General features: G+C 46.1%; 1 protein-coding gene across 3 annotated transcripts in view; it reads right to left on the bottom strand.

The window, feature by feature from the left end:
- CCS (copper chaperone for superoxide dismutase) overlaps positions 1 to 26160 on the bottom strand; it is a 782455-nt gene that overhangs the window by 395345 nt on the left and 360950 nt on the right. For all 3 annotated transcript variants that reach the window (XM_069207828.1, XM_069207830.1, XM_069207829.1), the window contains exon 4: positions 17851 to 18028. In XM_069207828.1, the coding sequence (XP_069063929.1) occupies positions 17851 to 18028 (178 nt within the window). The remainder of the gene's footprint in view (positions 1 to 17850; positions 18029 to 26160) is intronic.

The following is a 26160-nucleotide window of genomic DNA, read 5'->3' as shown; positions in this document are numbered from 1 at the left end:
GAAAAATATTAGAAATGAGAGGTGCTTAAAGTGTTGAAGAAACGATGGGAGCATGGAAAATTTAGAACCCAAACAAAAGGAAATAGCATGCAAGAGAGAGATAACCAGGAAGTAACTAAAGACCAGGAAGAAAGAAAAATAATAAAAAAATAATAAAAAACAAGAAATAAGCATGGAGAAAAATAAGAACATGTTGCTAGTATAAGTCCTAGGATAGTAACCTCTAACAATGTTTATACTTCTGACATTTAGAGATTAAGATGAACAGGAAAGAAAAACACAAAAAAGAAAAAGGAAAGAAAGAAGAGAAAGAAAGAAAGGAGAGAAGAAAAAGAAAACAAGAGAAAAAGCAAGAGATGAGTTGTAAATTGCATCAAGATTGTAACTGTATATGGTCAAGAGATAACACCCGATGATTTTAGGGGAAGATCATGAAAAGAAATAAGTAATATAAAAATGCAATTCGTGGAGGAATAATGAGAAACTGGAAAGGAGAAAGAGAAAGGGTAAGAAACAGGAGATAGGAAAGGAGGAAAAAAGAAGGAAAAATATTGGTAAGGCTAAACATGAGAACAGATGACTTCATTCCGTCAAAACAAATTGAACATTACAATATTTACAGTAACCAATAGTGCCATTCGTGGTCCTTATTTAGGCCATTATTCACTGTATCATACTGAATGATCATCCGGCTTTCTTCTTGCCATAGTCGTAGGTGTAAATTGCCACCCCTTGGGGACGGAGTGATACGATGTATTCCACTGAATGTGAAGGAACGTTCTTTGAAGTGAAATGCTTTGTAATGTTCCACTAGGGGCGCCTTGGCTTCCAGTTTCAGGATATTCCGATAATGTTCTTGAATTCGGAGTTTTAAAGGGCGGATCGTACTTCCAATATAAACTTTTTGGCATGGACAGTATATAAGATAAACCACATTTCTGCTCTCACAATTTATAAAGTCCTTAATCATGAGTTCCTTGTCATTAATGTGCAATGTAGTTGATCTATTAAGTCCTAATTTACAAATTGAACATTTAGTGCAAGTAAAAAACCCTTTTGGTTTGGGAAAGTAAGGTTCTGGGGGTTTTTATTGAAAAAAAGACGGACAAAGTTTATCTCGAAGATTGGGGGCCCGACGAAATCCTATTTGTGGGTATTGAGTGATAAATTGTTGAATAGAAGGATTACTGTTAAGAAGATGCCAATGTTTTTGAAGGTTTTTCCGTATTGAGTAATGGCCATTGTGGAATTGAGTCATGAAACGGATAGTTGTATCCTCTTTGCGTCGTTGTGACGTATTAATCATCTTGTTGCGGTCCATTTTACCCAATTTAACAGTGGATGTCTTAAGTAACGTTTCATTGTACCCCCTGGTCAAAAGTCTCTCTGTTATTTGTGAAGAGAAAAGAACATAATCACTGAGATTAGTGCAATTCATTCTGGCTCATCTATACTCGCCTTGTGAAATATTTTTAATTATGCTTGGAGGATGACAGCTGGTAGCATGCAATATCGAATTCGCCACAGTAGATTTCCTAAAGAATCTGGTCTGCAATTTCTCATTCTCCACATAGATCAAAAGATCCAAATACTCCACCTGCGAGTCCGAAATGTTGTAAGTAATGTCTATGTCCCACTTGTTGGGTACTAAGGACTGAAGAAATTGAGTTAAAAGGGTTTTGTTCCCTTGCCAAATCAGCAAGATATCATCGATAAAGCGACCCCAAAAGATGATGTTATGGGAAAAACGTTCATTCTGATCGCTCCACAACCATTCCCGTTCTACTGCTCCCATAAGGATACAGGCATAAGGCGGCGCAAATTTGGCCCCCATAGCCGTGCCCTGCAATTGTAAGTAGAAGTGACCATCAAATAGGAAATAGTTGTTCTCCAGACAGAACTGTAGCATGTTCAAGATCATGTGGTTGTGAGTAGTAAATGTCACTGGCTTGGTCGAGAGTGCTTGTCTAACAGCTTCTAAACCATCATGATGTTTGATAGAGGTGTAGAGACTGACTATATCTATAGTGGCTAGGAGATAGTCGGGTTGCCAGTCGATGTCTTGAAGTTTTTGAATTATATCTTTCGTGTCTCTCACAAAAGATGGTAAATTAGTCATCAAAGGTCGGAGTACATGATCAATTAGAGTCCCTAGTGTCGAGCAGATGGAGTTGACGCCTGATATTAGAGGTCTGCCTTTCGGGGGAAATTCTTTCTTGTGAATTTTTGGTAAGAGGTACAAAGTGGGGACAGCTGGGTGAGAAAGAAATAGGGCAGTTTTTTCTTAATGTGAAATGGCTTGACGAGAGAACCAATGATCAAGGAGTACTGATAATTTGTGTTGTATGTGTGCAGTTGGATTGGAGTCTAGACGTTTATAGCACTTGGAATTGTGTAACTGACGATAAGCCTCTTGAAGATAATCTGAGGTATTGAGGATGACAATATTCCCTCCCTTGTCCGCTTCCTTTATAATGATGTTGGGGTTAGTTCTTAAGTTAGCTAGAGCTAAAGTTTGTTGACGAGTAGAATTAGAAGGGAAACATTTACGCTTGTTACAGTAGCGTTTATACTCTTTGTCTAAATCTTTCAAGACTGCTTGTGCAAAGAGGTCTATGGAATTCCCAGCTGGAAGGATAGGAGTAAAGGCAGATTTTGGTCTCAGACCCGATGGGTGATACTGGTTAGTATTTAACTCTAGTTCTTCAGCTAGTAAAGGAAGAGGAAGGTCGGGTTCAGTAGTATTGGCCAAATTGCAAAGAAGCCCAATATCTTCAAGGTCCTGAACACTCATGTCACTAGAGTATGATAAAGGTGATGGCTGGGGGGGAGAGGAAGTGAAAGTGGAGAAAAAGGACTTCAATTTAAGTCGGCGTATAAATTTGAAAAAGTCAATTTTAGTCTGTGTAATGTTCCAGAAATTTGTGGGACAGTAAGACAAGCCCTTGTCTAAGTGTAGTTCAGTTGGAGAGAGAGAATAATCAGAAAGATTGACAACGAGTTGATCATCATGTCTTAGGACCGGAGGCTCTTGCTATCGCCGGATTGGCTTGAGTTTTTTTTTTTTTTTCAAGGACGTAGATAGGATATTTAACTGATTGCTCATTGTCATTATAGCCTATTATAATAAAGCTTATTGCCTTATTATGTACCCTGGGATCCCGCCTTCAACAACAGGAAAGGATTCAAGCATGTGAATCTATGAAAAGTCCAATACTATAAAAAAAACAATGGCACAGGCATGTGGGTTGGTAATTACGAGAGGCTTAGATTAATTCAAGAGTCTCCGCCCACCGTTATTTTTTGTTTCGACAGTAATAATTTCTCAACGTAGGTCACAAGGCACTGTCCCATTAGCTATTGATTCCCTCGCTATCACTCATAAATGCAGACTGGTTGACTAATAAGCCTCCCAAAGAGCAGAAAATGACGACCATTAGGCCCTAGAGTCATCCCACTTAGAAGCTGTTCCAAAATACAGGAGAGTTCCTCTGCCAAGATCTCTTCCACCAAGTTCTTTTTGTCGGCATGTGTAGATTTCATCATAGAGAGGTATTTTATAAACTCTAAAAAAAAGAAAAAAATCTAAAAAAAATAATAATCGTGGCCCGTGCCTCATCAGTTGGACAAGTATAGTGTGACAAGTACTAATTTCAGCAAATGTAAACATCACCACTTCTCCACTTCTTCCCTGACACAAATACACCACCATCTTTCTTAACCCAGTACACTTGTTGCGTTAGCCAATTCCACACAACCACTACAATCACTTCCTAGAAGTAACAATTCATTTGTAAATGCGCAACTTAGACATCAAGAACATTTTGACCTCATCTAATCCCGTTTGTCTTAGAATCAACCTGTCCTAATCAAATCCCAGCAGCACCTCATTATCTCTTAATATAGGTATTGCTCCTCATGTTTTAAGAGAGGAGCCTCTCGATCCACCCCGCCACCCTTATGATGTGGTGTATGATAGTCATTTTAACGTACTTGGTGGCTTCGTCAGTGAGGAATTGTATAAAACTGTCATTCATCAAGGGTAGGTGTACGAAAGGCCATGTACAAGTAGGCATTTGTCTCTCACTCAATAAACGCTGTGTACCACCATTAAGAAATAATCAAGCACGAGAGGGCTTATGCACAGACAAAAAGGACATGCAGTACCCGTTCTGTCAAATGTCAAGTGCATCAAGCATTGCACAGTCCCAAGCATAAGCTAAATCGACCAGAGTGTAAGGCAAGTTACGCGATTAGTACTGTTTCTGTCCTTTTAATTGTTCCTAAACCCATTCAAAATACCCCAAAAATGATGGTAGCAAAGGTGCTGGCACACGCAGTTTCCACAGGACTTCGAGGATTTCTACCAACAGAGGAGGTGGGTATACATGCTTAGCCTAATGTCTATCAGAACAATGCTGGATTCTGGATATAACACCCAAAATTATACATAAATAGAGATTCAGTTCACACACTTTGCAGACACAACGTGCATACATTTCTCATCAGGTTCCGTGACTGTATGCTGCTGAATGCCTTACAAACCTACTGGACACAGTACCCAGCCTTGAAAAAACCCTGACCCTGCATACCAGCACCTGTTGGCTGTCAGATGTGTTTCTTCTTTTCTTTGATGCACTAGAGACGTAATACTGACCGAAGCATGGAATAAATGATGAAGCATACAACCACAAAATCTTTTAAGAAAGTTGTGCATTCTGTGTCTGTAAACACGGTGTCCTGAATCTCCATTTATGAATGATTTTGGGTGTCAGCATTCCATGTATGTTTCTGACAATCATTGCCTGGGAGTGGGGGCCTTACACAGGTATCAAAAGACGTGCCCCATGACACCGACCAAAATATCATTTGTTTTTAAATTGGCGACTGGGAGGCACTGTTAGGATTTGGGGCTCTATTTCTCCGCAGGTTTTATTAGCAATGTCAATGTTTGACCTTCCAATAATACCACGGGCCATACTGTAGCGACCATATTTACCTAGACATGTAGAGTGCATTAGAAAAGCTTTTACTTAAAAAAATGACTACTATTCTTAATTATGTGTGAATCCTGCAATAAGCCATCCAGTGAAGCCATATCTCCCAAGAAGATTTCACCCCACGGCTAATAGATTTGTCTCCTTCAAGATTAGAAGGTTGGGGAAGTACAGCTTAGGAGATGTCAGTACTGAGCCCTCTTTACTTTTTATTAAACCTGTTCAAATTATTTGCAAAGATATTAAATAGATGGGTCACCACGCCATTCTACATCTATTGTGAAAAGGAACATCCCTGAACCATTTCAGAAAGTGGCAATATGAAAAATAGCCTCCACGTTACCTAGGATAAATCCCAATTAAAGTCTACACACTCCTTGTTATTCTCCCAATCCAGGAACGTCTTTCGCTCAACCCATAATGCAGACCCCGAAGCATCAGGAATCATAGAAACAACTCCTTTACTACCACTACTTAAACACCGAAACTCAAAGAACTACTGGTACAAGTGTGCCTTAACCCCATTCCGCAAGTTGAAACCTCTCAGTGCGCACCAAAACAAAGGCCAATAGTATAAAAATCAATGCAATAATTTGTGCCAGCAAATCAATAGGAATACTCTCCAATCAATAACCTTTATTGAATCACGAAAAGCAGACCATAAAAGATACAATGCATACATATAATTAAGTCACAAATCCAGTAAAAAGTCAAAGATCAAAATATTAACAGAATAATAATTTAAAAAATACATCAATCAGAAAACCCTTTTTTAGAAAACCATTATATTACGTGACAGTACTGCACGTTTTAAAAAAGAAGATCACAGCTGCACATACATCTAAGCATTTTAACTGTTGCAAATAAAGCAATGCCACTCTGCATCTGAGTTTCACAAGGGCGGGTTCTAGGTCGTTTACACAGAGCAAGAGGCAAGGGGTCCACCCCAACCCTGCGTATCAAAAGAATCTCTTTATAAATGTGAGTATTATATTTGACATTAGAATGGAACCAATGTGTCGCCTTATCTTTTTTTAACTGAGATGGGGATTCCATTGCTCCAGAGGCCAGGCTAGGAACAGTGGCCAAAATCGCCACATATGGACAGGAGGCTGGTGGTAGGTGGATCACTGTGAGATACTCTGGTTCAGCCTGGTTAACAATTGCGGTCAAATAGCCATATTCTGGCGGTGTAATACTATCCTCCCCCAAAGCTGGTAGAACAGGAGTGGGTCCGAGGGGACTCGTCTCAGGGCTACTAAGGTAGCTTCCTTTGAAGAATTCTCAGGAACATAAGGGTTTGGGGTTGGAATATCACAAGATGTGGGCCTAGCAGGCCCTGCCACACATCCCTCTCCATAGTTACTCAGGCGTCTTTCAATTGTAACTAGGCAATCCATAATTGGGCGCAGCTTTGACTCTAGGCGAGTACTAAGCCTTTCGCTTAGGAAGTTCCAAAAAGCTATATAAAATGAACTGGTGTTAGGGGTCAGCGTTGCCACAGAAGTCGTTTGACTGTCTGGCTCGTGTAACCCCAAGGCCAACGCCAGGGACCTCGGTCCATTAGAGCCCTGTCTGCAATAGGGGACACCAAGCCATTATGTAAAGTCTCTCCCTGTGATTGGAGACCCAAGGATGAGTCAGACTCATCATCAGGGAGTTAGAGCCAGTTCGATCTCTTTCGCGATTACTCCTTCTGCCCGAAACAGTCAATGGTTGTACAGGCCTGTATTTGGGCAAAGGCAGTTTTCCCCAGAGTGATGTAAAGTACAAAGTCAGGTTGTAACCAAATTCCAATGCAACAAGTGCCCCAATCGTTTGTAGATCCTTTACAGTTACTTAAATAACTTATCAGTCCAGTAGGAGGCAATGATCCGCCAGTCACGAGAAGCTAATAAAGAAGGCAAACAAGCTGCAGCAAAGCACGCACACCTGGTGGAAAAGCTGCGTTGTGTTGACTTTAGGTCATATCAGGCTAAGATGCAGGTGAGGGAAATAAGGCTGGACGTTACTGTCGTGGCTAAAACATAGAGCATACCTCCCCCCTCCCATAGGAAAGATACATATATCGCCGACAGTGTTCGCTTAGCAACATACTCCGATAAATGATGCCTTCACATTGCACTACCGCACGCTGTATAATCCCCTACACTCACCTTGACATGACAAAATACAAGTGCTCCTAGCTGGAGTGTGTAGGAAAGTACCATCTTGCCTGGCATGTTACCCCCATATTTCACTGTATATATGTTGTTTTTGTCTATGTGTCACTGGGACCCTGCCAGGCAGGGCCCCAGTGCTCATAAGTATGTGCCCTGTATGTGTTCCCTGTGTGATGACTAACGGTCTCACTGAGGCTCTGCTAACCAGAACCTCAGTGGTTATGCTCTCTCTGCTTTCCAAATTGTCACTAACAGGCTAGTGACCAATTTCACCAATTCACATTGGCATACTGGTACACCCATATAATTCCCTAGTATATGGTACTGAGGTACCCAGGGTATTGGGGTTCCAGGAGATCCCTATGGCCTGCAGCATTTCTTTTGCCACCCATAAGGAGATCTGAAAATTAGCCTGAATGAAATAACGTCCACGTTATTTCACAGCCATTTACCACTGCACTTAAGTAACTTATAAGTCCCCTATATGTCTAACCTTCACCTGGTGAAGGTTGGGTGCAAAGTTACTTAGTGTGAGGGCACCCTGGCACTAGCCAAGGTGTCCCCACATCGTTCAGGGCAAATTCCCCGGACTTTGTGAGTGCAGGGACACCATTACACGCGTGCACTATACATAGGTCACTACCTATGTATAGCGTCACAATGGTAACTCCGAACATGGCCATGTAACATGTCTAAGATCATGGAATTGTCATCCCAATGCCATTCTGGCATTGGGGAGACAATTCCATGATCCCCCGGGTCTCTAGCACAGAACCCGGGTGCTGCCAAACTGCCTTTCCGGGGTCTACACTGCAGCTGCTGCTGCTGCCAACCCCTCAGACAGGTTTCTGCCCTCCTGAGGTCCAGGCAGCCCTGGCCCAGGAAGGCAGAACAAAGGATTTCCTCTGAGAGAGGGTGTAACACCCTCTCCCTTTGGAAATAGGTGTGAAGGCTGGGGAGGAGTAGCCTCCCCCAGCCTCTGGAAATGCTTTGATGAGCACAGATGCTGCCCATCTCAGCATAAGCCAGTCTACACCGGTTCAGGGATCCCCCAGCCCTGCTCTGGCGCGAAACTGGACAAAGGAAAGGGGAGTGACCACTCCCCTGACCTGCACCTCCCAGGGGAGGTGCCCAGAGCTTCTCCAGTGTGCCCCAGACCTCTGCCATCTTGGATTCAGTGGTGTTGCTGGCACACTGGACTGCTCTGAGTGGCCAGTGCCAGCAGGTGATGTCAGAGACTCCTTCTGATAGGCTCTTACCTCTCTTAGTAGCCAATCCTCCTTCCTAGGTAGCCAAACCTCCTTTTCTGGCTATTTAGGGTCTCTGCTTTGGGAATCTCACCAGATAACGAATGCAAGAGCTCACCAGAGTTCCTCTGCATCTCCCTCTTCACCTTCTGCCAAAGGATTGACCGCTGACTGCTCAGGACGCCTGCAAAACCACAACAAAGTAGCCAGACGACTACTAGCAACCTTGTATCGCTTCATCCTGCCGGCTTTCTCGACTGTTTCCAGGTGGTGCATGCTCTGGGGGTAGCCTGCCTTCTTGTTGCACCAGGAGCTCTGAAGAAATCTCCAGTGGGTCGACGGAATCTTCCCTCTGCAACCGCAGGCAACAAAAGACTGCATCACCGGTCCTCTGGGTCCCCTCTCAGCACGACGAGCGTGGTCCCTGGAACTCAGCAACTCTGTCCAAGTGACTCCCACAGTCCAGTGACTCTTCAGTCCAAGTTTGGTGGAGGTAAGTCCTTGCCTCCCCACGCTAGACTGCATTGCTGGGTACTGCGTGATTTGCAGCTGCTCCGGCTCCTGTGCACTCTTCCAGGATTTCCTTTGTGCACAGCCAAGCCTGGGTCCCCCAGACACTAACCTGCAGTGCACAACCTTCTGAGTTGTCCTCCGGTGTTGTGGGACTCCCTTTTGTGACTTCACGTGGACTCCGGTTCACTCTTCTTCCAAGTGCCTGTTCAGGTACTTCTGCTGGTACTGCCTGCTTCTGTGAGGGCTCCCTGACTTGCTGGGCGCCCCCTCTGTCTCCTCATCCAAGTGGCGACATCCTGGTCCCTCCTGGGCCACAGCAGCATCCAAAAACCCTAACCGCAACCCTTGCAGCTGGCAAGGCTTGTTTGCGGTCTTTCTGCGTGGGAACACCTCTGCAAGCTTCTTCACGACATGGGACATCCATCCTCCAAAGGGGAAGTTCCTAGTCCTCTTCGTTCTTGCAGAACACCAAGCTTCTTCCACCCGGTGGCAGCTTCCTTGCACCCTCAGCTGGCATTTCCTGGGCTCCTGCCCACTCTCGACACTGTTGCGACTCTTGGGCTTGGTCCCCTTGTCTTACAGGTACTCAGGTCCGGAAATCCACTGATGTTGCATTGCTGGTGTTGGTCTTCCTTGCAGAATCCCCCTATCACGACTTCTGTGCTCTCTGGGGGTTGTAGGTGCACTTTACACCTACCTTACAGGGTCTTGGGGTGGGCTGTTTGTCTAACCCTTACTGTTTTCTTACATTCCCAGCGACCCTCTACAAGCTCACATAGGTTTGGGGTCCATTCGTGGTTCGCATTCCACTTTTGGAGTATATGGTTTGTGTTGCCCCTATACCTATGTGCTCCTATTGCAATCTACTGTAACTTTACATTGCTTGCATTACTTCCTTTTGCTATTACTGCATAATTTTGGTTTGTGTACATATATCTTGTGTATATATCTTATCCTCATACTGAGGGTACTCACTGAGATACTTTTGGCATATTGTCATAAAAATAAAGTACTTTTATTTTTAGTATATCTGTGTATTGTGTTTTCTTATGATATTGTGCATATGACACCAGTGGTATAGTAGGAGCTTTACATGTCTCCTAGTTCAGCCTAAGCTGCTTTGCCATAGCTACCTTCGATCAGCCTAAGCTGCTAGAAACACCTCTTCTACACTAATAAGGGATAACTGGACCTGGCACAAGGTGTAAGTACCTCTGGTACCCACTACAAGCCAGGCCAGCCTCCTACAGAGTGTTACTCCCGGTATTGATGCCCAAGGAGAAAGAAGACCTGAACACCTCCCTTACATTAGAAGAGGTTAAGGGAGCAATCAGGGAAGCAGCCACTCACAAAACACTGGGTTTAGATGGGCTACATATCAAATTCTATAAAACATACGAACATCACATTGCCCCCAAACTCCTCGAGTTACATCAATTGGCACTGGAAATGAGGACCCTACCACAGAGCCTGTGGGAGTCCCTCCTGGTCTCACTTCCGAAGCCAGGCAAGGATCCAGAGTAACCAGCCCCGTACCGTCCACTGTCTATGCTGGGTTCAGATTACAAGATTCTAAGTAAGGTCCTAGCAGGCCGCATGTACAAACACATGAAAAGGCTGTTGCACCCGGACCAAAATGGGTTCATACCCAGAAGGTCCACCACCCTGAATATCCGCCGGCTGCATAGGGGGATGGAATTGGCTCCAGCCAGTTGGCCCTTTGCAGCATGCCTGGTATTAGACCTGGAAAAGCCATTAGAATCCCTGGAATGAGACTACCTTTTTGCAACATTGACAAAGTTCGGGCTCGAAGGGAGGCTTCAGGTGTTAATCTGTCTACTATACACGAATCCAATGGCAAGGGTCAAGATTGGCAGATGTGTCTCCCAACCGTTTCAGATCAACCATGGACTCAACAGGGGTGCCCGCTGTCTCTGCTTCTATTCGTGCTTGCCATGGAGCCACTGGCACAGATATTGCACCAACGAGGGGATAGATGGGGCATACCAATATATGGGGAGAGACAGGTTGTCTCATTGTAGGCGGGTGACGTTTTAATATTCATTCGGGATAGCAGAGTAGGCCTTGAGACTATACAGATGATCTTGCAAGATTTCTATAAGGTAACAGGGCTGCGGGTACACTGGGCTAAATCCTGTTTGTTCCCCTTTACATCCGCACTGTCCTCCACAAGACCTCATTATAGAGAGACACCAGTTAAGATGGGAACCCCATACATCCAGGTATCTAGGCATTAATATATATCACAACAAGTTAGATCTTCTTGATGGTAATTTTACAAAAGCCGTACGGCACTGTAGCCTCGTATGGCCTTCTGGAGTACACTTCTGCTTCCAGTCCAGGGTAGAGTGTCGCTTGTGAAAATGGTGATACTCCCCAGGCTGTTATACTTTTTCCAGAACTTCCTGGTCAACATCCCCAGGTCTACCTTTTATGCCCTACACTCTTATCTAGGGTCCTTTATTTGGAACAAGACCTGCCGTCAGGTGGCACTTTGGAAACTACAACTCCCTACCGAAAAAGGGGGATTGGGCGCCCCCAATTTTGATTATTATTTTCTGGCTGCACAACTGCAGTGTCCCACATATTGGCTGAAGGGTCGTCACACGGAGGAGTTGACTCCACCGGACCTGGCGAGGGTAGAGGCAGACTTGAGAAGTGCGTTCAGACTCCACGCGCGCCCTTCACCCAGGGCGAATGACCTAATGAAGGTCGCATTCAATAGTTATCATCATAGCTTGAAGCTGCTGCCACAAATGCCGCTTTATTCGCCGGCAATCCCACTGGAGTCGATTTCCAGCTTCACCAATATGTTTCGAGAGTTGACACACTGGGATTGCTATTCCGGGATGCCTTGCTGTTGACTTACTAGCAGCTTCGAGAAGCATTTCACCTGCCTGTAGGGCACTTCCAAGCATGTGCCCATCTCTTGGCAGAGACGGTTTGCCTCTGGGCATCACAGATACAGAGCCAGACTCTCATCCAATAGTCCATCTACTAAATATTACAGGCGAAGGGTATACTGATAATGTGGTTTGCCCAGGCATTTGCACAGGCTGCGCAGGATCTGCTTGCCACAACTTGAAGGAAGTCGATCTTGGTAGAGAGATCACCATGAAGGACTGGGTGAAGATCACTGAGTACCCACGTAAAGTATCCCGGAATGCAAAGTTCCAGCATATCCAGTATAACATTTTACACAGAGCGTACTTCACGCCTGCCTCTCTTTCTTGAATATTTGGCTCCCTGTCCCAATGTCCACAATGTCAACAATCGGAAGCAGATATCAAGCATATGTTTTGGACCTGCCCAGTTGTGGACGCGTACTGGACCTGGATAATTGCTGAACTAAACCGTACAGCCCTGCACACGATGGAGGGGGCGCTGCTGGGCCTCCTTCACAGACCAGAAGCCGCTAAAGTCAGTGATAGGTTCATAGATCTTGCACAACTTATAGCCTGCAGGCTCATTATGATGCACTGGAAATCTCCGACATTACCCACCACTGCGCACTGGCGGGCAGCAACACTTAAATGGGGTCAGGCGGAGGTAGTGGCCTTATGGCGGGAAGAGATAACGGAAGTACCAAATAGCCACGGCTTGGGATACAATGCTCAACGACCTACAACCCCACTCGAACACACTCAATAACACACAGGAGGAAACATGAGACCCATTTTATACCTCCCCGCTGGTCGAAGTCCATCTCCTTCACATTTTTTTATCTCATATGCTTTAAGTCATTGACGGAGTATATACACAATTTAGTTTGTGCTAACTGGAATTCATTGCACTGTTTAAATGCTGCCCCTGGATTCAGTCCTGCCCAGAATGACTACAAAAATATCAGGTAGATGAAGTAGGTGTGTCACATTTTAGTTTTACAACTAAACACGTTATTGAGGGATGAAACATAGCTGCTTTTCCTGTCAATGTAACTGGAGATTTGCTTGATATAACTGAGAACAATGTGTGAATGATTGTATAGCTTATGTCCCCAGATCGTTTTATTACATTAAATTGTACTGTACGGTAATAAAAATGGTTTAACATTTTTTTTTTTTTTTAAAAGCCAACCTGCAGCACACAAAGTACCTGAGAAAGGAAGTCCGAAACCCAAAAAGAAAACAAATGGGGTGACCCAGCCCAGCCTCCACCTGGCGATGATGGATGAAGACAGGCCCGCCCTTGGCCCAGGCGTGTCCTGCACAGAGGGCAGATAGTGGCGCTTTGTAGGGCTGTCAGCAAGGGGCTCTCCTCCTCTCCCGCCTCCACCAGCAGGGATCTTGGGACTTGGAGTCCCCATTTAAAAAGTTTGCGACCCCCACTGCAAGACAGATGGTGACGTTTTATAGCGATATCAGCAAGGGCCCTTCTCCTCTTCCCACCTCCACCAGCAGGGATCCTGGGACTTGGATTCCCCAGTAAAAAAAAAGTTTGTGTTCCTCCAATCAAACCTGCACGTCAGAAGAGATATCCTATTGGTGAATCTCTGGTAAGAGATATTTTCTTTAGTTCCAGAGTCTGCCATGGATTAGTGCATGTTGTTAGGTCCTTATGCCTTTGTCTTAATCCAATTTGACTATTCCTGATTCTTCATTCCATGGGCCTTTCCCCCAAAGTAACTGTGCCTAGCCTATCAAGCTGCTACGTCGGATTCTTCTGCTCGGATGCCTCAACCCAAGCCAATTTCAGATTTAAACAAAAAATATCTGATTGAAGTTGAAAATAGCTTTCAGCTTTTGGGTTGCAGGAACATGAATTCAACATCTATGTAACCTTCCACTTCTTTTTACCCATCTCTTAAGATTCCGGTTGTTTATGGAAGTTTTTGGTGTAATTTGGCAATATCGACCCATAAAATGAGTAATCATTTATCTGAACCAGAAGACACACACTTGTGAAGATGTTATCACTTTTGTAATTTAGAAATTTGGCACAAATTGGCCAAGCCCCAAGAGAAGGTCCTGGCACCAGTGGCTTGTGAGCCCTTCCTGACACAAAACATCACAGGCAGCAGAGTATGAAGCCATGCTCTAAAAACTTACGAGGGATGAAAGCGATTGGAACTTGGAAGTTGCTTCAAAAGGCCTTGCATCTTCAACCCTGTTTTCTAGGTGCCTTGAGGGACCAATAAGCTAGGTTATTGTTGTTGTGAGTTAAAAGACCGTGTCCTCCAGGTTACAAATGCTGCAATCCACATCAGTGATTCTGTTCACTGTTATGCAGAGACCCAGGCACAATAATACCACATTGGCACCACCTTTCCAAATGTATCCTTGGGGAGGAGCAAGTGTCTCTTATGGATTTCAGTACTGCTTCACATAAGCTGGTGAATTTCAGTTTGTCGGTCCCAAGCTTCACCCGTCCATCACAATTCTGCTTTGCAGGTGATGTGGTGACTTGGACAAATTTATCCACCTTCTCCTAGTTGGCTGTCTTCCCCCATTTGTCTCAGGTCATGGTTCCTTGATATGCTTGGGGGGAGAGGGGAAGGGGAGTGCACCAGCTTATCAAGGTCAGAAGCAACACAAGTATCAGCACATGTTTTCAAAGCAACTACTACCCTGAACTTTCCATGCGTCCCCCAGCTGATTCATATATTTTGTGCATTCCTGTATATCATGGCACAGTGTCTCACACAGTGTGACCACTGCTGAATCACAACCCGAGTAGTTTGATGAGTAATGATTCCATCAAAATCAGTTCATCTGTCCTCCTGTCATTAATATAAGTGCAACCAATTAAAGCATGTCACCATAAAGTTAAGGCTGAGCTCCATGACTGCAGCATCAGCTAGGTCCAGGAGTCTTCCAAGGAGGACAATTACCTAGCCTCATAATAATGACACACCTGTTAAAGATCAATCCAGCTGTGAGTCCAACAAAATGCCCCTCTTCTAAAGTCAGGCAAATCTTTCCAACCAAGAGGTAGACCCTTCATGCCATCATCCACTCTTATTGCCAGTTGGTCCAAAGGATCCATTTCACTCTTGCAGTTGCTTTTAAACACCCTGTCTATCAGTGTCCAGCTTACCCCTTGTCCAGTTTGCAGGTCGTGTGCCCAGAACCACATGGCGAGCCCAGCAGGATCCAGACAGTGTAATCTGAGCAAGACAGGACCCCTCTGTGACACAGACTGGGGAAGCATATACACCACAAGCCATGACCAGCTCCCGGACCAAACAAAGAACCATTTGGTCTCTGTTGGCCACTTCTACCCCAACTTGCTGCTATGGGAGGTGATCTACTGCAGCCCTCTCTTCATCCACCTAATTATGTCTCCTTCCAACATCGCCAATAACCAATGCTATGCTGCACTCCTCTACAGAAGCTCAGGGGTGTAGGTGTGTCACTCTGCCATTGCCGACCCTCCTCACCTGCATACCCATCTGGAGCCTCTCAACCTTAGCCAAGCAAACATCTTCCACTGGACTACATCAGGACAGAGCCACTAGAAGAGTTAAATTCTTTGTCTAACACTTGCCCATTGCACCTCCTCTACAGTCCTCTTCAAACACAATTCCCGGTCAGGTCCGACTCTGCCTCCTTTCATAGCATCTAGAGGCCCATGTTTTTTGACCCCATAGCCCTGCACCACAGGTGAGAGAGGGAGCCACCCAGGAACCACTGCCAATCCAGGGTCTAGAGTCGGTTGTAAAGGAAAGACTAAAAGGCTACAGTGGTACTTGCCCATACAAACTGGTTCAATGCAGTTGCTTCATCTCTTAAGAAATTTGAAAGATATCTGCATAGCTCTATGGCTAGCTAAAGCTCCAGAAAGGAACATCTGGCATCATGCCCCTCAAGTCAGACCCAACATTCACTATTTTTTTTATTTTTTATTTCTACTCTTAGCATCTCTGAGAAACCCTTGAGCAATCTATACAAAGGGCTTCTTGCTGTATTGAGGTCTAGTCTGCAGAAATGCTTACCTAATGCCATACTTGGAAAATCACGCACTTTCATGCACAGCACTGTAATACCTTCTATGAATATACATATGAATATCTGAGGGTTCATCCCACAGAACTCTCCGATTTGAGAATTCTGTTACAGAATCTAATGATGAAGTATCTTGTAGAATGTTGCAGTGCAAGAGTTGACAGTTGGGAACGGTTGCCGCAGGCAGAGGGGTTCCTGTGTGTTCTCACTCTGTTACCGTGTAGCTCTTAATGTAGTAATAAACTTACCTGAAACAGTCCATGGTTCCTGCGCAGTTACTAAAATTACCCCAACAGTATATTGCCATGTTTTGAATAGTTTCACAGCCCCTGTGAGGAAGTTACAAACCCGACATACCTTTACAATCCCCAACATGTCAGATAAAAGGTGTACATTTGGCTTAGACATCCGATGAAAGCTTAAGCGCAAGCTGCCCCAAATGCCTAACAATTAACTCAGCATTTCAGGGAAAAGGCTTAGCAGTAACGTGGTTAAATCTAACGGCACTCCCTTGTCTTCCTTGGATTATCAGAGCTTTCTCTTCTTGTGAATAGATTGCCTTCTTCATCGCCCCTGCCTGTCCCACTCCATTTCAAAAGGCATTCAAACTACAGCAAACACACACCTCCTTTTGTATTACTAAGCCACAATCACTGTCTACAAGGAAATGGCACTTTCCTAATAGTCTCATCAATAGTGGCTTGGAGCTTCCTTGCTAAGCTCTAGAACTCCCAAGTTTTAAGCCCTTTACAGTCAGTGGCCCTGACCGTACCCCTACTTGCCCCTCATCCTATGTCTTTCTTTGCTGCCTATATGTTCCACTACCAATTCAGTCATGTGCCAACAATGACCTAGTGTGTCAACAGGTAAGTAAGTCCAACCCCTCATTTGATCACAACCACCCTGCTTTCATTGTTGTTATCACCTCATGTACCCTGTACTCTCCCAGGGCAACAAATCTAGCAAGGAGCCACTGCACACCTTTTTGGAGAGGGGGCCTCCTGTTTCTTCTCGGATATAATTCTTCTCCCTGTAGTGGAGCCCAGGTGATGTCTGCTGCCCTTAAAAAGAAATGCTCAACTCCATCACTGTGTCCATTTGCTGTAGAAGCTTTCAGTGTAGCTGCTTGAGGATTTGCAACAGCAATAAGTCACTCTAGACAGCTTCCCACCCTTTCACCAAAGATTCCTCTGCAAGGGCACCACTACTTTTTGCAGCCAGACAGAGAGCTATGTTTTTTCTCTCCAGAAGCTCTGTTATACAGCACCAACCAGTGTCAAGGTGCTTCATGTATTTGACGGCCTGGTGTATGTAATGTTTGTTGTGACCAAATGTCAATGGTGTTTTCAGTGGAGGTCCACATAACACCTTGTCTTCAGGTTAAACCACACCATTGCACTTGTCTAACATTTCTGAATACTTTATATAAAATATATATGGGCACAGCCCCCAATTTAAGTTGCTACTGGGTAGGGATTTGTCAAGATAATGAGAGCAAGACACCATTCCATTATTTGGCAAGCCATTCCAGCACTGGTGTCTAGACGGAAAACACTAAACTTTGTAAAAACAAAAAAAAAAATCACAAGTTTTATGTCTGATGGTTAGGCGGACATTGCATTGCTCAACAGTGATAGAAACCCTAACCAAATCATGACTGAAAGAAAATCAAAAGGTCTGCCTGCATTTTAGATGAACAGTGTAATAATCACAGGAAACAGAATAAAGAGGGATCACGTAATCAAAAAGAATTCATCTAAAATATTGAGTAAAGACAGCAGAAAAGAGATGGGGAGATGAATGGGTTGAAATGACATGGTGAGTACGTAGAGTCTATTCTGTCTAAGATCCAGAGCAGCATTGTGGATGAAGATACAGATGAAGGAAGGAAAACAAGACATGAGAATCACTGAGTCTGGCCACAAAATTTAATATTCATCAGGTAAAGACAAGGATAGATACTAACTTGTTAAAGGAGTCTGTGAGGTCCCCAAATGTATGAACATGGAGCCCGTGGAGTCCTGGGTTCAGTCCGTCTATGGTCCCCTCAATGATGCACTTTTCCAGTGACAACTGTATAAAGCGCACCACCCCTTGTATGCAATTCACTCCCTCGACCATGGCAACAGCAGCACCGAGGTCTCCTGGAGAAAGAGCAGAAAAATCAGTTTACTTTCTGAAACCATACCACACTCTTTGTTTTCCAACAAAACAAAATCCACAATGCTAGTTTCTGTCCCTCAGTACTAAATACATTTACAAAATACTTATCTTTTTCATTCACTCAAATTAATTAGACATATTTGTAACCCCTGTAGGTACTTTATTTCCTATTCTTTCAACTTAGATTGTCATGGCAGGTGAACCCCAGATGCAGAAGTAGAGAACGATCTGCACCCGTTAAAGTCAACAGATTTAAAAGAGAATTGGGACCTCCATTGAACCCAGCTTCAAGTGAAGGTGATTTCGACAGACGGAAGACCGCTTACTCACACATGGCCATAGAGAGGAGGAGCTGGAAGCAAGCCGGCTGCAGGCAAGGGCAAGCGAGGGGGTGCGGGACTTGCTGAGCTAGTAGCCTTGCTACCATGGTGTAGGGACCCCAATCCAGGCACTTGAATATCCGCGACGGGCTGGGTTTTTTCCTCCAGCACCTTCGCCCCAGGTAGTAACAGCATCCCAGGCTCAGCAGCGCAGTCATCAGACTTGGCCCTCGTGGCCTCTGCCACAGACGGACAAGCAGCGGCAGTGGGGAACGAGCCGCGGTGAGTGTTCGGCACAGTGACCAGCCGCACGCCTTCACCCCGCCCAGTGCAAACAAAATAAGGCAAGGTGAGGCAGGCCTGCGAAACACAGGGCCACACACAGGTCGACAGCAAGAAGGCAAGTGCCTAATCTCCTCTCGGTGTATCCCTGGAATACAATTGGAGGCAGAAGCAGACTTGGCAGCAGTCTCCGCTCCTGTGGCAGGCGGCTGAAGGCAGGAGGCAGTAGTGGTGGTGGCGGGTGCAGTGGTCGCAGCGAAGTTTGTAATAGACGATTTGCTGCATCTCGCACTCCCTCCACAAACATACAAGGTGAGGCGAGGTTAGGCCTGCTGAGTCCGTTACTCACCTGGCCCATCACCCTCAGTCACTACAGGGAGCCCCCGGTCTGACCTTACAAGGCACAAGCGCAGCTAGGGGAGGCTTTCACCCTTCTTCGGTGTTCAGCAGCCAAAGCCACCAGATCTCTGGCGGAATTCCCCATTTAATGGTCATCGCCTCCACCATCACCATCGCAGCCTCCAATGACAGCCTTATCTAGACTCAACCTAAGCCAAACCTAAAGAAAATTAAGTAAAAAGTCAAAGCAAAGCTGCACACAAGCCTTAATCCACCTGGGTCTCCAACCACTATTCCCTCTACAAGCTTGGGTCACTAAGTTGGGCTGCCCAATACCAAGGAATTTACAGCTGCCACAGGAGCAGAACAAGCATCGCCCCCAATAGCGTGCTAGTGCCCCCTTCTCCAATTTACCAACTGTGATACTTCCAGAGAAAGGTTTGGCGGAGCTAAGCAATGATTTGGGCCTGGATCTCAAAGTTCGTCCTGGACAACCCCGGAGGCGGGGGCCCTACCATTCTCTGGGATCTCCAGGGCTCATATAGGCTGCAAATGTGGACCTCTCCACCCCTGCTTACAGGGGACCAGCTCACCCCGCTGACCCTCTAGCAGCGTGGTCGTGCCCCCTTCTCCCAAAGGAAGAACTGTCCCCTGAGGAGGAGGGCAAGAAGGGCGAGGCGGCGCTGGGTCTTACTCCCAGAGATAAGCTTAAACACTGTCAATAAGCCACTGAGCCCTTGAGTTGGGCCCTGAACAGCGAACAAGCAGCAGCAATTGGCAAAACTAACAGCCGGCGGACAGTCAAGATAGTCAGTCATTTAGTTAGCAGTTCAGCTAGCCACCAATAACTTTTCACACGCCTAAACAAATGAAGTCTGGGAAAAACAGGAGCTCGCCACCACAAGGCAGCAAGCGGAGGAGGCCCTCTCAGTGACCTATTCACTCCCTTACCCAATTTTCTGCAGCCTCACCTGCTACCATGGCCACACAGTAGCAGAGTCAGGCAGCCAGCCCAGACAACCAACCAAAAATCACCTCCAAATGTAAATTTTTAAAAGACAGCAACCTGGCCATCGCACCTGACCTCTCAGACCCTAGCGGCTTATAAAATAATAATACAGTCAAGGACCACTCAGCAGCGTAGCCTTACACTTTCATCACAAGCAATGACAACACTGATCACTTTCAAGCCCCAAGCGATCACGCAAATGGCTGACAATCCCTCTGAAGACACAAAGTCGGAAGCAGAATCAGGCACCAGAACCAGCAAGCATGCCCCAAGGGCAAGAGGCGATCATAGACTTAAATAAGAGCCCTTGCGCCAGCTTGACCAACTTGCAAGCTTGTGTCTGGGTCACAGCCAGCCCACTTCCTTGTTAATTTTTCAATCCTGGCCACACACGCCCCAAAAGCAATCACAAATAAAGAGATCCCAGCATGTCGGCCAACTCACCGAAACAAGATAACCTGTGTAGTGGATCAAGAATTGCGCGATGATTTCTCTGTCCTGCTGACCATCGGGACTGTAGCAGTCGGGCACAGTGGCGCCTTGCCCTGCCTAACACCGTTACAAGCCAGCACTTCCCAGGCCGTCCCTGCTGTGGCTAATCACAGGGAGCCCAAAGAAGGAGCCCTTTACCCAGACTTCTTGGCTCAGCAGGGCCCAGGCAAAAGCCGACAGAAACATGTGGGTCAGACTCAGGCCTGGACAGCCACAACGTGCAGGCTTACATGAGGGCACTGAGCACGTAGAGAATGCAGAGACTTCCTACTTAACACAGGAACAGTGGGACGAGATACTAGCCTCCTTGGCCACTGACAGGGAGAGGGAGGCAATACATGGGGAGGAGACTTCAGGAGTACAGCCCTGCACAACAGGTGCTCCAGAGAAAAGAATACACCCCCTGATGTAGGAGTTTGGTCCTCATGGTTATGTTATAAACATTTATAAAGCGCACAATTCACCGAAAAGGTATCAAGGCGCTCGTCGATTTTGAAGACAATACAGTTAATGGTCAATGCCATGGAATGCCACTCAGCAAAAATGGACATCCACATAGAGATACTAACACGATTACCTCTTATGTGTCCTGGATCAATGGCAAGATCTCCGATTTATACAATCTTATTAGAAGGGCCCAAAATGAGGCAAGAGAGCTAACCCCCATGTGCACCTCCTCCCCTGTCTTGAACAAACTAAGCACAATACCATTCGTGCTTTCAAATGTAATCAAGGATCTGAAGTCCCTCCAGAAGCCCCAAATGGAAAACAGGCCTGAAGTACTACTTGAGGTCACTGCAGACAATGGTCGGCACAGAGCTAATCCCGGCTCTAAATTAAAACTCAAATCAGCTACTAAACCTAGCCCAGGCGTTATCCCACCCAGAAGACATGCCCAAGAGCTTGCAACAACAAAAGAGATGGGGGCATTATTATGGATATAGAGATTGGCAACAACAGTGAGCCCTGTTGCAGGGAAGAACAAAACTGCCAAGGCTTAAGAGACCACCCACCAAACTCACCATTAGAAAGCTATGCGGAGTATGCCAGTGGAGCAAAACCAAAAAAGACGGGAGAAAAGGAAACTAAGGAACAAACATTTCCCTAAAACCAATTGGATGAGGCACTACTCTGCTTCCTCTAACACTCCCCCAATGCCTGTAAGGAACCTGACAAACTCCCCTAATGGAAGAGGTGGGGGTGGAGCCAGCTTCAACGGTTGCTGCCTCTCTCATCCAAACTATTCCAACAGCAGAAGGCAGGAAGCCGCTAGGTGAAAAGGGGGAAAAAGATAATCTCCCCTTTACTCCAAACCCCCCTCACCTGATACTAAGGAAGAAATGGGAAAAAAGGAGACATGTGAATCCCTTTTCGAGACGACAAGGCCAAAAAAAACAGGCTATATTTCTACAAAGGATAGTAATCAACACTCAGTGGGTTCCACTATGTGAGAAGGTAGCATCTCTCTAGCACGGTTACCCCCATTTTTGGCCCGTTTGTCAGTGTTTGTCGGTGTGTTTTTACTGTCTCACTGGGATCCTGCTAGCCAGGACCCCAGTGCTCATAGTTTGTGGCCTATATGTGTTATCAGTATGCTTGACTGTGTCACTGGAGTTCTGCTAACCAGAACTCCGGTGCTTATGCTCTCTCTCTGTCCCAAATTTGTCACTATAGTTTAGTGACTCCATATTCCAATTCTGATTGGCACACTGGACCCCCCCTTATAAGTCCTTAGTATATGGTACCCAGGTACCCAGGGCATCGGGGTTCCAGGAGATCCTTATGGGCTGCAGCATTTCTTCTGCCACCCATAAGGAGCTCATACAAACCTTTCTTCAGGACTGCCACTGCAGCCTGAGTGAAATAGTGCACACACTATTTCATAGCTATTTTTCACTGCACCAGTCACCTATATGTCTAATCTTCATGTACTGAAGGCTAGGTGAAAAGTTACTGTGTGTGAGGGCACCATTGCACTAGCACAGGTGCCCCCACGTGGTCCAGGGACAATTTCCCGGACTTTGTCAGTGCAGGAACACCATTATAAGCGTGCACTACATATATGTCAATACATATATGTAGCTTCACAATGATAACTCCGAATTTGGCCATGTGAGGTGTCTAAGATCATGGAACAAACCCCCAATCCAAATTTGGTATTGGGGGCCATTCCCAGGCACCCCGGGGGCTCCACCATGGACCGCCAGTACTGCCAAACCAGCTCTCTGAGGTTTCCACTGCAGCCCCAGCTGCTGCCACCTCACAGACAGGTTTCTGCCCTCATGGGGATTGAGCAGCTCAATCCCAGGAAGGCAGAACAATGCATTTCATTTAGGAGAGGGGTTTTACACCCTCTCCCATTGGAAACAGGTGTTCCAGGCATGGAAGAGGTATCCTCCCAGAGCCTCTGGAAATGCTTTCAAGGGCACAAATGGTGCCCTCCTTGCATAATCCAGTCTACACCGGTTAAGGGACCCCCAGGCCCTGCACTGGCGCGAAACTGGACAAAGAAAAGGGGAGTGACCACTCCCCTGTCCATCACCACCCCAGGGGTGGTACCCAGAGCCCATCCAAAGTGTCCATGGCGTTAGCCGCCTTGGATTCCAAGGTGTGGGGACCCTCTGGAGACCTGTGAGTGGTCAGTGCCAGCAGATGACGTCAGAGACCCCTCCTGATAGGTGCATACCTGGGTAGGTAGCCAATCCCCCTCTCAGGGCTATTTAGCGTCTCTCCGCTGGATGTTTCCTCAGATTCGGTTTGCAAGGTTCCTCCAGGACTCCTCTGCATCCTCTGCTTCAGCTTCTGACCATCAGATCAACTGCATACTGCTCCAGGAACGGCTGTAACTGCAACAAAATATCCAGGAAGACTCCTGTGACCTGCAACTTTAGCTCCAGCCAGCAATTGCAATAGTTTCCAAGGTGTGCACGCTCTGAGGACTGCCTGTCTTCACCCTGCACCAGAAGAACCGAAGGAATCTCCTGTGGAGTGATGGAGTCACTTCCCTGCTTCAGCAGGCACCTCTCTGCGATGACAACCGGTACTCTGGGACTCCTCTCCAGTCGACTAGGGTGATCCCTGAAACACAGGTGGTGGATCAAAGAGACCAAGACTGTCCAAAGGTGTAGCTGTCCAAATTTGGTGGAGGTAAAAGCTTCCCTCCCCCTGCTGCGACAGCACCCCTGTGCACCACATTTTCTGCAGCTCCTTGGGCTTCTGTGCACTTCTTCCAAAAGTTCTTCATGCACAGCGTAGCCCAGGTCCCCAGCACTCCATCCTGCGATGCACAGCTCTCTGAGTTGTTCTCCGGCGGCGTGGAATCCTCCAGTGCTGCGACGACCACACTTTGCATCTTCTTTGTCCCCGTGTTCTAGGACTCCCATGGGCGCTGCCTGGTCTTCTGAGAGCTCTCTGAAGTGCTGAGAGCCCCCTCTGTCTCCTCAGTCAGAGTTGAGACCCACAGGTCCCTCCTGGGTCCAGGCAACTCCTCTGACGCAAACTGCGTACTTACGTGAACCAAGGCTTGTTGGCGGAATCCAGCAACGCAAACATCCTGCATCCAACAACGTGGGACACCTCCTGCACCAAGCAGGAACCCGCAGCTATCTTCTTTGGTGCATTTCTGTACTTTTCTTCCAACCGGAGAATCCACTTTTAAACCTTCTTCCAGGTTGGCAGGGGCTCCAGTTCTTCCTGGACTCTTCTTCGACTTCTGGGCTTGGTCTCTTCTCTCCACAGATCTTCAGGTCCAGGAATCCACTGGTGGTTGCTTGCAGTCTTGCTTGGTTCTTGCATAATTCTTCATCATGACGTGTAGTGTGTTCTGAGGAACTTGCTGTACTTTACTCCTGCTTTCCTGGGCTCTGGGGTGGGGTACTTTACTTACCTTTGGTGTTTTCTTTTACTCCTAGCGCCCCTCTACACACTACACTTGCCTAGGGGGGAATTCGACATTCAAATTACACTATTTTAGTATAAGGTTTGTGTTGACCCTAGGCCCGCTGCTATCTATTGTATTATCTACTGTTTGCACTATTCTATGACTGTTTACTTACCTGATTTTGGTTACTAGTGTATATATTGTATATAATACTTCTCTCCAGAAGGAGTATTGCGTCTCAATTTTTGGCCTTGTGTCACTTAAATAAAGTACCTTTATTTCTGGTAACACTGAGTATTGTCTTTTATTGTGCATAAGTACTGTGTAACTATAGTGGTATTTCAGGAGCTTTGCATGTCTCCTAGTTCCGCCTTAGCTGCTCTGCTACAGCTACTCCTAGACAGCCTAATCTGCTATAACACCGCCTACATTTCACTAATCAGGGATAAGGTGTAAGTACCTTAGGTACCCACTACAAACCAGGCCAGCCTCCTACACACAAACTACCACCCAATCCAGACTCAGCAGTCCAGGATGAGCTGACAGGAAGCAAGAGTTTCTTTGAAACAAGCTTTTTATTAAGGCTACCAGGAAATTTGAAAACTGACAAGAAGGCCACAACAAGGACCTTCCAGGCAAAAACGGAGGACTGCTGGGGACCACAAACATATGCTGGCCTTTCTCCTTTCGCCAGGGCTCAGCAACCCTACAAGAGCCTAACAGACGAGACTGCAGAAACAGGATAACATTGCATATCTCTGTTCCACCCATTATACAGCTCACTAGGGAACAAGGGCATTCTTAAGCGGGCAATATATTAACTCTGCTAAACCAGATTCCAGTCCTAGCAGGGGGGACCACAGCAGACTTAGAAAGTGTTACATTTATAGCCACACCAGGTTAATCATGAGAAGATATTACAAAGGTCAGCTGGAGCGCCCTGGACATTGCAGATAAGGTGCAACGAGAAAATAACTATTTCCTAGCTTGGGGTATAAACGTGGAAAAATACTGAGAACCAGGACCGTTCATTGCTCTTAGCAGTGGCAAGTCCTCACACCCAAAAGATCGGGTCCATCCAGCTGTCAAATATGTTTTATGCCGACTACACGGTACTGATCAGCCGCACCAAGGTCGGCATGCAGCGCCTCTTGAATGCCATCCAAGATTATTCTGCAAGAGACGACCTCACAAATGATAACAAGAAAACTAAAATCATGAACTGTTGCAGAAGAACAAGAGGCAAAGCCAGCTAGCACATTGATGCTACCAAGGTCGAAGACGTCCCAGCCAATTACTATCTCTGCCTCACATTTGATAACCTGGGCATCTTCAAACCGTACAAGGAGGAAATGCAAAGGAAAGGCTTTGCCTGCCAGTCTCAGTGCTCTATGTAGGAAGATGAAGGGACCTGCTTACCACCCCATTCTGGAAACCGAAAGGGCAAAGGATATACCAACCCTGGCAAACGGAAGTGAAGCCCTTCTGGGGAAGGCATCCATCTCCTTAGATACCATTACCACCAACATTTACAGGGAAATCTTCCACCTCCACAGATACACCTCGGCAGCCCAGATTAGGCTAGAATTCGGGCTCGTAAAACAAACAATCGCCAGAAGCTCTGCCTTTGTCATTATGTGGCACAAGCTCAAGACAGCTGACAGGAAATCTTTAAATTATAATGTCTAGCTAGAAATTAACAACGCCCACTCAATAGCCAGGAAATTTTTAAGAAGACTCCAAAAATCAGCTTGGACTGGTACAGCTATGGTCCACATCCCCCACAGAGTC

Source organism: Pleurodeles waltl, chromosome 9 (assembly GCF_031143425.1).
Source record: "Pleurodeles waltl isolate 20211129_DDA chromosome 9, aPleWal1.hap1.20221129, whole genome shotgun sequence".
Classification (NCBI taxonomy): Eukaryota; Metazoa; Chordata; class Amphibia; order Caudata; family Salamandridae; genus Pleurodeles; species Pleurodeles waltl.
This window is presented reverse-complemented; position numbering and strand designations above follow the sequence as displayed.